This window comes from Harpia harpyja, chromosome 7 (genome assembly GCF_026419915.1).
Source record: "Harpia harpyja isolate bHarHar1 chromosome 7, bHarHar1 primary haplotype, whole genome shotgun sequence".
NCBI lineage: Eukaryota > Metazoa > Chordata > Aves > Accipitriformes > Accipitridae > Harpia > Harpia harpyja.
In genome coordinates, this window is record NC_068946.1 from 55,106,792 (window position 1) to 55,120,961 (window position 14,170).

General features: G+C 45.9%; 1 protein-coding gene across 3 annotated transcripts in view; it reads left to right on the plus strand.

Annotated features, from left to right (window-relative positions):
• The window catches only part of LYPD6 (LY6/PLAUR domain containing 6), a 36,043-nt gene extending 22,711 nt beyond the window's left edge, over positions 1-13,332 (plus strand). For 2 of the 3 annotated variants that reach the window (XM_052793167.1, XM_052793165.1), the window contains exons 2-5: positions 3,882-4,042; positions 5,544-5,642; positions 10,920-11,050; positions 12,120-13,332. In XM_052793167.1, the coding sequence (XP_052649127.1) occupies positions 3,925-4,042; positions 5,544-5,642; positions 10,920-11,050; positions 12,120-12,323 (552 nt within the window). In that variant the 5' untranslated portion in view covers positions 3,882-3,924 and the 3' untranslated portion in view covers positions 12,324-13,332. The remainder of the gene's footprint in view (positions 1-3,881; positions 4,043-5,543; positions 5,643-10,919; positions 11,051-12,119) is intronic. The other variant, XM_052793168.1, reaches the window with a different exon arrangement.
• Positions 13,333-14,170: the final 838 nt, after the last annotated feature.

The following is a 14,170-nucleotide window of genomic DNA, read 5'->3' on the forward strand; positions in this document are numbered from 1 at the left end:
GGGCAAAGGGCAGGAAGAAGTAATCCTGCTGCAGAGCGGGGATGGGGATGCCTTTCCGTCTGAAAGGTGCTGGTGAAGCTGGAAAGATTGAGTTAACTAGGATTTCTGTGTCAGCGCCCAAGACCTTTTATAAACAGACTGTATGATCTAAATACCATGTGACTATTTCCCCTAACTGCAATCCGGTATCAAATTCAGAGTGGGCCATGCCATTTTCTATTAGGTTGGTGCATGCACTCTGCTATGCACGAGAGGCTACTACGCCTGGAAAGGAGCCGAGTTAATTCAGAAGGAAAAAATGTGTGCCCGTACGCTGGAGAACAAGTCTGTTCTGCGAGCAGAGGTTTAGCCCTGTGCTAGCCAATATGTCAGCAATAACCGTTTCAAAAAATATTGTTGTACAACATTTGGTGGTTTTGGCTGAAAGCCGTGAACTAAAAGGGGCTTGTGAGCAAAAGAAAAAGCCTTCATGCCCTTGATGAAGCTTCTTAGGGCTTATAGGCTTCATGAAGAGAAGCCATCTTTGCAGGAAAATATCATTTTGGATGATTTGGGGAAAAAAGTGAACTGAAAACAATTTTTTGTCAAACGCCTGCAGTTTTTAAAACAGTGCATCCATATATATCTCGCCTTCCTTTAAAAACAAAAAAGCAATTCATTTTATTTTTATGTGTGGCTGTAAAAACAGAGAATGAGCGTGCTGAACAGTAATTATCGAATATGTTTGATATTATTGAAAACAGGTTTTGATATTCCACTCTCTGTGAAATACCAGTATTACCTTAAATATCCACGAATATTTTCTCAGTTGGATGTAGTATATTTGTACATGTATTTTGCCCCCTGTGAAAGACAGAACTATGTGTACCCACGTGTGCATACTCAAAATATTTGTGAAATATTGAGCATTGAGGTTTCTGACGGTAGGTACTTCTATGTCCAGAGAAGTATCTATTTTTATACTACCTATGTGTGTATGAAATGAGCAGGTAGAACATGCTTGCTGTGAAGAGCAGTGACTGTAGCGGTGGCAGGTGGTTTGTTCAATTAGTACTTTCTACTTCAGCAACTGCCATGGTTCAAAACCTCTGGTCTGCTCAGGATTGTTTTGTAACACACAGCTTTTTTTTTTTTTAATTTATTTTATTTTAATTCCTTACCTATAATTAAATCTGTTTCAAGCATATAAAATAGAGGTGGGGAAGTGAATTCTATATATTCATTTGTGGTTCTTGCAACTCATTAGAAGTGGTGTTGGCAATTAAGCTACTTGTAATGACAAGAGGCACGATGTGAGTATTTTTAGCGTGCAGCTGGAGGATTTCTGCCACCCTTTCAGGCAGGACTAACAGCCACTTGTCTTCTGAATCTGACGACTAGGCAAGTATTGACAGTTACGTACAGACGTTTGGAGATTGGCTGAATAAGCAGTTGGTCCCATAAAAGGGAGCGTATGCGATAGAGGGAAAACTGGTGTCCTCAACTGGAAGACTTTGAACAGTACTGTAAGTATAAGTGCTTTTTGTGACTATGCTGAGAAATCCCAACAAATTATTTTCTTATTATACCTGGGAGGAATTCTTGCCATTGTTTTAATCTTGTTATGTTTTAACTTAAAACATTGCTATTTGTCCCTTATGTTCTTGTTTGATAACATACGTTAATCATGACTTGTGGCTGAGAGTTTGCCTTGAGCTATGAAGAGCTCCTGCCTTTGGGACGGGGGTCCTGATTTTTTTGTACTGTAACACAGGATTGCTGCTGAGACCCTGTGAGCTGACAGAGAGTTTCACTGCAAATTGCTGATTTCTTGAAATGAATAATGGGGCTTGTTAAATCTGCCTTGTTTTGTTTGGGATAAAAAAAAAAAGTCCAAAAAATCCCTCTCTCCTCCAAACCTTCGTTATCTCAATGGTATGAATATAAAGCAATTTCTACACGTGACAACCCAGTTGCCTTTGAGCGGCTCTGGTCAAGCAGTGAGCAGAGAGGCTGACGTGTGTGTGGTGATGGACAGGTCTCCTCTTGGGTAGGAATGGAGAGACTCAGCTCAGGAGTCCAAATATATCTTGTTTTCTCGTGCTGTGCACGGTGTGTGACGTGCGTTATGTATAGATACGTGCCCCAAAAGCAAACTCTGGAAGAGTGGAGCGTGTCTACCTGGTGCCGTTGCTTGTTCAGCTGATGGCTCCCGTTGTCCTCAGCTCAGGACCATTGGGACAGCATCGGCATTTGGCCAGCTCAGCTCCAGGTCAGCGTGTATTTAGCCACGAGGATCTCAAAAACGTGAATAGTCCTGAATCCACGCGCGTACCTAGCTCCCTCGCTGAGATGGGCTCCAGCTGGCTTTGCTGGGGGCTCTTCCTCCAGACCGCATGGACAGCCACTGGTCCCATTTCTTTTATCTTTCACGTGGCTGGGAGAGGCTTGTTTTATTTCCTTTCTGCTTCTAATCAGGATTTCATTTTCCCCTGGCTGATACTCATCTGTGGAGTAAACCCAATGGAAATTGGCATTTCCCTCTTTGTAAGATTAACGCAACAAAGTTTAATGCCCCAAGCTATGTGTTATCTGTTTCTCTATTTTTATGGACTTCACGGTTTTAATAAAAGGGCTGTTTTCAGATAGAGCCAAGGATAACAACAGACCCCCCGATGGCCACTGCACTGCTAGTCCTGTGTGGGTCTCTGCTGCGAGACAAATATTTGGAGCCAGAGGTGGAAGGTTACATCCCTGCCCCTGGAACATCTTTCCTGACAAAAACAAAAAATTGGTTTATTAAATAATAGCTACCGTGCTTTCAAAGTTGCTTAGGAAATATCTGGGTACTGCAGATCTCTTGGTCAGTCTGGGTGGAAAAAAATGCCAACCCTGTGTGTTCTGGATGGACGCCAGCAGCTCCTGCCTGGTGCAGCAGCTGCGTCCTCTTGGGCCTTTCCTGTCCCGCTCAGTTTTTGAGGCACGTTTTCATCATTTTTAAGGAATTGTAATAATATGAGCTGTGTATTTAATGTATTAGCGTTGTCTGTTCCTGGAGGGCTCCCCATAGCTTGTGTACAAGGATTGGGATGCTCCTGAAAGCTGCTGGTTTTGGGACGGTGTCACAGGTGGTACCGCAGAGGGTATTTGTTTCTGCTGGAATTAGTTCTCTTCATTCAGGGACGTGGGAAAAATAGGCCGCGTTGTTTGTCAACAGCATCGCAGAGGGAGTAAGACCCTTTGGAGCATGGACGAGGAAAATGCAATAATCACTTTCTGTTATTAACAGCAACCAGCTGAAGGTACAGACAGCCTGCAGCAGCTGGAGCTCCTTGCCTTTCCTGAGATAGGTGGAAAGTAGCGTGGACCTTCTGGTTTGCCAAAAAGGTGCATTTTTGAAGGGTGTGAGCCTGCGTTGGAGTGTGCGTGTGGGAGACCCATCGCTGCTCCCCCAGCCATCCCGATGGGTCTCTAGCTACCCCGTTTCCTTTCTTTCTGATCTAATTCTGCAATTTTCCAGTATTCTCTAAAAGAAGCAGTTAAATCCTGTCGCGATGCAGTCTCCGATGACTTTATCAACGTCTTACTGAGGTTTTTGCAAACCGGTCGCTGGCTGATTAAATTGTAAACAGTGACAAACCCGACCACCCTTCCCCTCGGCTCATATTTGCAGATCTTTGGCCGGGAGAGGGTTTGCCCGAGTCTTTTTCCCAGGCGCTGCCAGGGATGTCACTGAAGCCAAGCCAAAGAAACCACACCGCTGCCTGCCCACACGGGAGGGCAGCTTGCGGGGTCACGGGAGCATCACGGTTTTGGCGAGGTTGGGTTTGCTGGGGGCCGAGGTGACAGCCAGGCTCCTCGGGGGTTTCCTCCGCTCACCCTTGTTCTCTGCTATTACCCAGGTGAGTTTTTTCGGCCGCCGCATGAGTACGTCCTCGGCTGGCGATGGCCTCGCAGCCCACGCCGGCGTGGGTGCTGCTGCTCAGCCTGCTGGCCGGCTGCCTGCCAGCCGCGCAGCCCCGGGACTTCACCGCGAAGGACATCGTCTACCTCCACCCTTCCAGTAAGCCACCTTTGCACGGGCTGCAGGGGGTAAGGACGAGGGCCAATGTGTGTTCAGGCAGCAGCAATGTCAGGCTTTGAGCTGAGAGCTGAGCAAAGATTAAATAAACATCCCCGCTACTCGTAAAACTAGTTGATGTTACACCGGACCGTTGCTTCCCAAAGGGATTAAAGGAGCGATAGCGTTACAGGCAGTTGCGGAGTGCGTCAGGGGCTTTTTGTTTGCTATTTTCTGCTCCTCAATAATATTTCTGGCTATGAGACCAAGCCCCACGGCCATGCGGTTTGCCTGAGCGCATCGATGGCTGTGAGCAAGGGCCAAACGCGACCATTTGCAGCTGTGGCACTAACCGCTCCTGGCTTTATTTCAGTAACTCCTTGAAGCAATGCTATAGCAATGTTATGCATCTTCAAACCTTCCATGGACTCTCCTTCCACTAGTCTGTTCACTTTGTCAGATACAGACTTATTTAATTCTAGGACAGATCTGTGCCTGCCACCTGCTCCCAGTAAGAACTCACAGCCTTTCTGAATTTGGCTGAAAAATTTACATACTGTACAAGCAAGTTGAAATTCCTGGTTTATGCTGTAACCATGACCTGCTAGAGGTCCAGGGTGAGAGGCGCAAATTTAATTAGTGCTGTTGTGTTGTCCCATCCCAAGCTGTTCCTTGAGGGCAGCACCAGCCCCACCAGAGATGCTCCCAGGTGACCTGCTGGTCCTTACCCAGAGGACCCTGGGGAAACAAGCAGCAAATGCCTCTTGCTTCATCTCTCGTACCTGAACGGGGTCTGGCCCAGAGCCGGTGGGCAAGGGGAGGAGGCGAAGAGGAGGGAGAGGTGGAGATATGTGGCCTGTGGGGCTGCAGAGGTTCAGCTTACTTCGCCCATGGAGATAAATGTGACCCGTTCACCGTTTGGCTTCTGAGAAGGTGGCAGCATCTTCAAGATGTATTGAATGTGCGACAGAAGCCCTGCCAGGAGACCACTTAAGAAGTCACGCTCTTCGTTTGGCAAGATAAATTAGGACAGAGTCTGCTGTTAAAAACTGGAGGTTCAGCAAATTGATTTTCCTTTCCTTTGGGGACATCAGCCTGCCTTCAAAAGGGGTAGCTCGTTTCCTCAGTGGGACGGTTTCCAGAAGTATTTTAATCCATCTGATATTTTGTTATCAGCACTGATAAAGTGGCGGTATTGGATGCGAGCTCTGATACCAAGAGAGTAAGTACTCCTTGCTCACATTAACTCCCTTTGAAGTCAGCAGTGGGCACTTTTGCTAGGTAAACACAGCTGAACTGAGTCCTTATTGTATCTGTACGTACCTTTCCTGCATTGCTATTGGTGGTAGGATTTTTACAAATCAGGACCAACTTGGTGAAGTTGACAGGTATACGCATAGAAAGATATGTCTAAAGAAAGCAAATGTTGCTGCGTGCCTCTGAAAAGCTTAGTAGAACCAGATTAATTGGCTCTTTTTAACTGCATGTTGTCTATTCTTTTCAGCCACGCCGTATCCTCGTGGATTTAAGTGTTTCACCTGCGAAAAGGCAGCAGATAATTACGAATGCAACCGATGGGCTCCGGATGTCTATTGTCCAAGAGGTAACCAGCTGCATGCTAGCATTTAATTTAAACCCACCTTAAAACAACCGCTCGCTGTCCCTGCCGCGGGACAGCACTGAGCCCCCATTATTCCTTGAGTGTTCTCGGATGCTGGTGATTGCTGCTCCCGCTTGTAAGCCTCCTCAACAAGAAAGATGTGTAAGCGATATGAGTAATCCTTTAAGCTTTTCTGTCTCTTTGCGGTGGATGAAGTTTAGGACTTTCATCTACTCCCCGTACTCCTCTAGCTCAGCTGGAAATTAAATCAGGCTGATGTTTATTTAAGGGTTGTGTTTCTCTTACTGGTGAGTACGGGAGCGGTTCACGCTTTCTTTGCTTCCCTCCCCTATGGCACAAGCCCGCACCTCAGGGCGGCCGAGGCTGCCTCTTTTTGGCTGGCATCGAGATGTTTTCCGTATTTTGGGCTCGTAACTCCCATTGGAGTCTGAAGCCGGGAATGGCTCAGAAATGGCTTTGGAATACAGGCACCCAAATATCAGATGCAGGTATCGGAGAGATCCTCAGACCTCCCCCTCCCTTACCACTTCTCTTTTTGAGACATTCCCAAGGTATTAAGATTGTCCCCAGCCCCTGACGAAGCCCGTTCAGCCGGGTCGGACACGGGCTGTGTCCTCACCAGTGTGGGAGCCACGTGCGGCAGAGGGATGCTGTGCTTCCCCGGTGCTTTCCCTGGGCTCGGCAGCCCTGTTCAGTGTCTATCCAGGTCTGTTGTGGGACATTACAAGTGCCCTCAGAAAATATTTATTTTGGAAAGAGAAAGACAGTGACCCGCACTATGGCGATGAACCAGCTGTGTTTGCAGTCTGTGTCAGAGCACGTTATCTGTCCGAGAATTTATTTGCTTTGAGCTGAAATCGGCACAACATCAACAACAATAAAAGAGATCAAGCTGGCTGGCATCAGATGAGACCAATATTCACAGATGCTCCCTGTTTTGACAGGAGTCGGTGGTATTTAAATGGCTACCTGTAGATCACTGTGCAAGGAGGGAGGCGTGACTCCAATGTCTGCCTTTAGTAACAACCAGAAGTGACTTGACCAAAAAAAATGCTAATCTGGAAAGCAAAGTTAGCACTTAATGGCTGTTCAGGGGAGGGAAAACCCATGCCTTGGTGCATCTGTAACTCATCAGCTGCATTCATCCACACCAGAGCTGCTAGTTACGGTCACCAGCCCTCCTGCCCGCTGGTACAAACACCCACTGCACGGTCATAAAGTAAGGATGGGGTTTTAGCCATGAGAAATCCGAGTCTATCTTTAATCTTCAGCACAGAGGACTTCTTATCTCCTTAAGCTGGAGGGATCCGATAACGTTTTACACCAGGCACGGTGCGTTAATGCCCAGACTGCCCCGAAACCGCGTGCCTTGGGGCTGGAGCACGGCTCTGCCTGCGGCACGGACCCCCAGCCCCTCGCTGCTGGATTTTGGGTGAGACCAGGGACCCCCCCCGGTGCAGCCGGTGTGCCGGCGGCCGCCAAGGAGTAACTGCCGAGTCAGCAGTTACTGTGTTTCGGAGGAGCAGGGAATTGGGGAACGGGGATGGGAACTAAAGCTTAAAGGCTCTGTCCCTGTTCTGTCGCAGTGGAAGCAAAAAGCTGATAATGTTGTTGTTCCCCACTCCGCAGAAATCAGCCCTTGCTTCGGGATGCCTCATCACCGATGGCTTTTGTTGGCATCTCTTAGCTTTCTATCCAATGCACGTCCACATCAGAAAGCTTTTACTAAGGCAGCTTTTTATTTTGTTGCTTTAATTTTCAAATGTAATTTTGAGTTCATGTAAGGAAGCCACAGAAATGCAAGATGAGGTTTGAGGCGTGACTGCAGGCGTCCTCTGGGGGCTGGGGTTATCTCCTCAGGTAATTACCTTATCTCTGGGAGTCAGAGGGGTGCGTTTATGGTGTGGCCTCCCTCGCCGCGGTGATCCGAACCCTTGCTGTTTCGCTCAGGTTAAGTGGTGGGAGAAAACAAGAAAACTCCATCCTGCTGCTGCTGGTTTTTTTTAAGACAGAATGCTATTAAAACCAAGCAAACCAAAATATTTTCATTAACTATAATATAGGACTTAAAGGGAACTGCATTTTGTGTATAACAAAATTAATTATAATGGAGAGTATATACATGAATCTCCATATTGAACAGAGATTAGAAAAAGCATTTCCTAGAAGGCAGGCCTCCTGCTATCATTAACCTAGTTTTCTGATACTTATTAGCTTCAGCTCAAGCAGAAACTGTGTTCGTGGTTTAATTTGTATGGAAACACCGCCCTCAAAATACTCCCAGTACTCTGTTTTTGGATGGCCTGTGGGCAGGCTGACAACCTGTGAAGGGGATGATGGCCGTGACCACCGAAGTGATGTTCCAGCGCTGTTAGACGCTGTGGTTTGGGAAGTGGGCTCTCAAAAGTCAACGTGTGACTCTGGGCCCTTTGAGATACCAGATGCAGTGTTTCTCTACCCAGTTTAAAGCAGACAGGTCCAATTTCTCCTACTGGAGACACGTACCAGCCTTGCTGGGTATCAACACATGGGGCTGGTTTGCTTACATTTAGCCTGGATGTTGGTCTGCACCATGACTTCTGGTTTCAGTAGCTGGTTTCTTCAATTTGGGCTGCCTTTAAGGGTATAGGAGGGTGCCCATGAGGTGGACCCCATGGAGAACGTGCGTTTTAGCCGTGGGGTGATGCTGCTGGAGGTCACCATCGCTCCTGGCAGGTCGAGACCGAGGCGGTCTGTTGTCTATGGACGTTTGGAGATACCTCATAGCTGAAGCGCATGATGCGATCTTCGTAAGACAGTTCCACCAGAGGAAGGAAAAATGCAAAAGAAGAGGGGACGGTGTCACCTGTCACGCCAGGGGTCAGTGGAAATCGACAGCCCTGAAAATCCCCCAAATAATCCCATAGAGCAACAATCTCATTTTCAAATGCTTTTGTAATGGAATGTGTTGCTAGACAGCCTGAATATTCCACCACAGTCAGCCTAGCTCTCAAGTGCCTTTAAAGACACTCTGGAACTGCAAAATTTAGGAAACATAAATCCATGCTTTTTTGGTACAATACCACCGAGACCCGTCCTTACCCCATGGCCGTACTGCTGCCTGGCTTGGGTACCGCATTACTTAGAAGCATCAACATTCATGCTGCAGTGTTTTATTTTAATTGCTCTAAACTTCTCTGTCATTTTTGGTAAAATTTTTGTAGCGTTGGGCCCGTGTTCTTCACGGGCTCAGCCTGGAGTTCCTCTTCCATTCCTCCAGCAGGCAGCCTCCCAATCTGCAGAGCAGTCGTTATGGGTTAGACGTGGTGATGTTCCCTACGTCTGCTTTGCTCTGGGCTCTCCTAGTGCTCTCTGGCCCAATCCTTTTCACCTGTCCTCATTACGCTTAGCCTGCTCTGAGAAGAGAGGCAGAGCAGAATGCTGTGCAAAAGTTAATGTTAATGTGAACTTGCTCTGTAGCTGCAGCCCTGCCTTGCAGGAGGTGACAGCCATCAGCGATGGCTGTGTGAGGAGAGGCGTGCTTGGTCCCCCTGTGCGGGGAAAACACGTATCTCCAAGACGATTGCACAATCTTTTCTAAAAACACACTTGGAAGAAAGAACAAAGCAGCCTTAAAAGAGTTATGGGGTGCTAGAAGCTTTATTTGTTCCATCTGGGACCTGTCAAGGGTAAGCTCTGCTGCAGAGTCATTGCAGGAGAAATAAAGCTCCGGTGATGCACGCACAGATTTCCTGGGGAATGGCACTTCCAGGCAAGGTCCTGGGAGAAGCTCAAAGCCGTTGTGCAGGATAAAACCCTGAGCTTCACCCCTTAGGGCAGGAGAGCCTGGAAAACGCATTAAAAACCGCGTGTTGCAGCCCTGGCCGGTTTGAAGGAAGACAGGACACCGAGCGTCTCCGGCCTCTGGTGATAAGTTAAGTCTGTTTGCTGTGGATATCGCACTTGAGTTAAGAGCAGGTCAAAGATATGACAGATGTCTGAGGGGTTTTATTGCCTAACAAATAACGTGTTCAGCCGGCAATCTCGCATGGCTGTTGCCGAACGCCTAAAACATGAGAAGTATGCAGGGCTTTGCCCATCGGAGACGAGGGCTGAACAGGAATGCTCGCTTTAAATTAATTACACTCCTCCGCCCCCTCCCCCCCCGGTGAAAGCAACAATTTTATTAATAATAAGGTTGATTAATAAGAAGCAAGGTATAATTTAGAGAAGAAATATATAATGGCATGTTTCCTGTGTTGAAAATCCAGTGTTTTCTTCTTGGAGTGCTAGGAAGGGGAACAGCACCCTTCCACTTCCCTCTGCCGACTAAAGCATGAAATAAACCCAAATTCCTTTATGCCTGAGGATAACCACAGCATTTGTTAGTTATCTTGCTTTGAATTTTCTGTGTGTTTTACAAATGTCACTAGAGGAGTAGCTTCAAAGAGGAGGAGGAGGAGGAAGAAGAGGATGGTCTCCCCTGGGGACAAGGGAGCCCGCAGGAGAAGCGCGCAGAAGATGCGATGGGAATACTGGGGGGACAGTCCATTTCACGGTGCTTTTTCCAAAAAGACTGGGAAACTGTGAAACACATAAATCCTCCCAACTGTTCTACTGGTATTTTGGCATTATTTTATAGATGGTAAAACTGAGGGACAGAGAGGGTGTGAAGGATCTTCTCCGGGCTGTGCAGGAGCTGTGGGAGAGCCAGGCTCAGAGCGTGAGCGGGGAGGACAGCTTGCACGAGCTGCTAGGATACAGGGAAAGGCATCTCCAATGTGTAATGCTTTAGGTTGTTCTACAGAATTAGTGGTTGTGCATGAAGCTAGGAAAAAATTAAACCTATACAGACAAAAGTTTGCTTCAGACATAAGCAGCTATCATGAATGTTTTCTTTTTTAAAAGATAATTCATATAAAACTAACAGTGTACAAGATTTGGGGTGTTTATCTGAACCTCTCTCTGTAACTTGATTATCCAATGTGTGTGTGCGTTTCTTTGTCTGTAACATAGAGGCCCACATTAGTATTGGGAACAAATCTCTGTGTTCCAGAGTGCTCTGAAACCTCAGGTTTGTGCCAGAGCTTGGGCTATGGGTGTGTATTTAGTGACATTTCATGTATTTATTGCAAAACATAAAAGTCCTTTTTTTTTTTTTTTTTTAAAACCCAAGGCTTGGAAAAAACCCTAAGAGTTCTTTCCTATTTCTTCCCATTTGTAGACCATCACAAAACTCAAATTTGACAGGTAAACATGTTTTTTTTTCTGTCTTTCTAGGTACAAGATACTGCTTTAGCCAACATATGATGAAAGTCACTGGAGAGAGTGTATCCGTCACCAAACGCTGCGTACCATTAGAGGACTGTCTGTCTACGGGATGCACATATGTAAAGCATGAAGAATACAAGGTATAGGATAAAAATTTCCTTTTTTTTTTTTTTTATATGAAAACTGGGCAGAATCCTTCTGGCCTCTGCCAGAAGTCTGACTGGTTCAGTGGGTAAATCAGCATTGTCAAAAATGAAGTTTCTCTTCTTAACGAGCTCCAGCTCATTTCTATTTGCTCCAGAGACAAAGGAATAACCTCTCCCAGAACAAAAGAATAATCTCTTTAAATAACTTTGCTGCCAGCAGCTCGGGGAGCAAACCACTCCCTTCCTTCTGGCTGAGGAGTGCTTTGCCTGCAGAACTGCACCATGTTTTGTCCCCTCTGCTCTGCAACCGATGCCCACAAACCGTATTGTGGTTTTCTTCCTGAAATGGGGGGGAAGCCCCGAAACCTTCAGAGCAGACGCTTTATATCTGAATCAAACAGTTATTTATTAAAGATTTTTCTGAAGGTCAATAGTTGACCTTTTTGAACTTTTCCAACAGGTTAAAATAGAAGAGCTTTCTGAGCTGCCAGGCACACTGCAGCCCCATCCCTGTTTTGCACATAATTTTATGCTCTCTTGGCCTCGGGTGCGTTAGTCGTCTTGCTCTAAACCTGCGTGCTCTGGCCGGGTACTAAAACCAGCACTTGCTAGCCCTGAGAAGGCAGAGCTGCGTGTCCTTATGGGCTGACACAGGAATAGTCTATCACTCCAGTGCCTATCACCTCCAAGTGACAGGAAACAAAAAAAACCCCTATGTGAATAAATACTGATTTTTATTATTATTATTTTTGAGTTCTGGCTTGGGAGCTCTACTTCAGCGAAACAACACCGGTTTTCATCAGTTCACTTATTTGGGGTAGGAAAGAGAATAACCTCTTCAAAATGGATGTGTCCTCCTGGCACCAGCCAATGTACTGTTCCTGTACAGGTGAAATTGTTTTCCAAGTAGATGGATTTAAAAAAAAAATGGAGGGGGGAGGGGAAAAAAAAAATCAGACTGGCCACTGTGCTCCTTTGCAAATGTCATATTATTTTTCCTACGTCTTTATTCCGTAGTATCGGTGTTTTTCAAATAACCAAGTTACAACCTGGTTTCTTTCAGATCTGCACCTCCTGCTGCGAAGGAAGCATCTGCAACCTGCCCCTCCCACGGAACACAACAGACGCCGTATTTACAACCCTCTCCCCCCTCAACAAAACACAGCGGCCCTCGCAACCCGTCCTGCTGACCACGGCGTGTCTGTGGCTGGGGTTGATGTCACAGCGCTGGGCGACGCTGCCACGCGCGGCGGGTCCGGACAGCTGAGCCGGGCGAGAACATCTGCGCGAACGGTCAACCTCTCCGTTCTTTGGAGTTGTCTTTGAAAGACTGGGTTTCCTCCTTATTCTTTGTTGATGACGAACTCGTGAGCCCGGGAGGTAGACGCAGTCGAAGGGGGTAAAACCTTCATGTGCTTCTCTACTGTTTTCTGAAGAAACTCACGCCAAACGTTCCCAGAATCCATGGCTGAGACTGACGCATACGCTTTTCTTAACGCCTGTCTTTTCTCCAAGAAGAAACGTTATTTAAAAGTACTATATCCCTGCCGGCTGCTAGTACTACCACTTACACATTTGAAACTTTCTCATTGTAATTTGTCACCGCGCTAACTCGGGTGTCTCGTTAACCTCTTTTGAGAACATAGGGTAAATAATATATAGTCGGTATGTCTTTGCAGTGTCCCCACATCTCCTCTCCTGTAGCGAGGCAGCAGTCGCTGGAAGGGATGAGGTCAAGGGAGCAGGAGCAGCTTGGATCAGGCCAGCATTGCACACGGATGCTTCCTCTGAGATCCTTCTGGATTGAGATGCTGGTGCCTGCTGAGCCAACAGGTTCCCAGCTTTTCAGGGCTTTAGGTATTTTCACATTTTGGCACCCAGTCCTACAGTATGAGAGAGTGTCAATCCTGACTAGCTTCTGTTATTTTATTTAATGCACTCCTGCTATGGAGTATGGACTATTACTAGCTACAGCTGTATTTTGGTGACCTGTTTTGCTCGGAAATCATGTATGCAATATTTATTTTTGTATGTTGAGTAGGATCTAAAGTGTTTAAAAGATTCTTATTACTGATATTGCTAGGCAAAATGGTTGTTTGGCAAGTAGGTAAGCCTGTAATATATAAATTATCATAAATATATATATATATAATGTTTTGCATCGCTTTTAAAAAAGAATCAACTTTGTTTTGCAAGGTCAGTAATAAAAGCAGGGTGTTGTGGACTTGCTTTAAAGTTAAACCAAACTTTTTTATAATTAATTTTTATTATTTTTTTTTTAAAAACCCACTATAGTCAAATTGTTCTTTAATGAGCTATTTTTTGGCTACTTGTGCTCCAAGATAACTTGTGCTTTATTGAGTTACAGTATGCTTATGCTCTGGAGTGCTTTTTTTGGTGAGCTATACAGTGAAACGCAGATCAAGGAAGCCAATGCTGGAATCCAAATGCATTGTAAAGGGCTCCTAGAGAGTACTGGCAAGCCCTCATCTACCAGCATCTGTCTCAGATACCATTAATGGTGAGAAATCTGCAGATCTGAGCTTTGGAGTGAACTCTGCTTGCACTCTGGGGAGTTTTATTGGAGGCAAAGGAGGAGGACCAAGAGCAGCACTTGCTCCCAATTTAGTTTCAGGTGATTTCTCTGGGGAAGGAAAACAGGCTGGAAGCCTTGGTGTGTTTTGCTGGGTGATGTTTTTTAAAAAAATGTATATATACATCATTGTGAAAATTGAAATTTGAACAGTTTCTTTCCTATTTTTAACTTTATATATAGAACTAACATTTTTGAGGAAAGGCTGGCTGACCTCACTCACAGACAAACCTTGCATTTTGCTGTCCTTTCAGTTCTTCTGTGACTTGCTCACAGATCACTAGTATTAAGAGGGCAGTTGCAATGTATTATTATTTTATGCAAGTTAGACCTATCTTTGGAGACCCTGAAAAAAATCAACCTTACAGTCTTTATAAAGCCTGTCCCCCTCCTCTGCAAGCTCACTTGAGCAGAGCTATGCAAGGTACTTACGGGTTGTGGGAGAATGCAGTGGAGGGTGTTATGACTTCTCCGACAGCAATTTAAATATTTATTATTATTATTATCCTGTGAAATGGAAG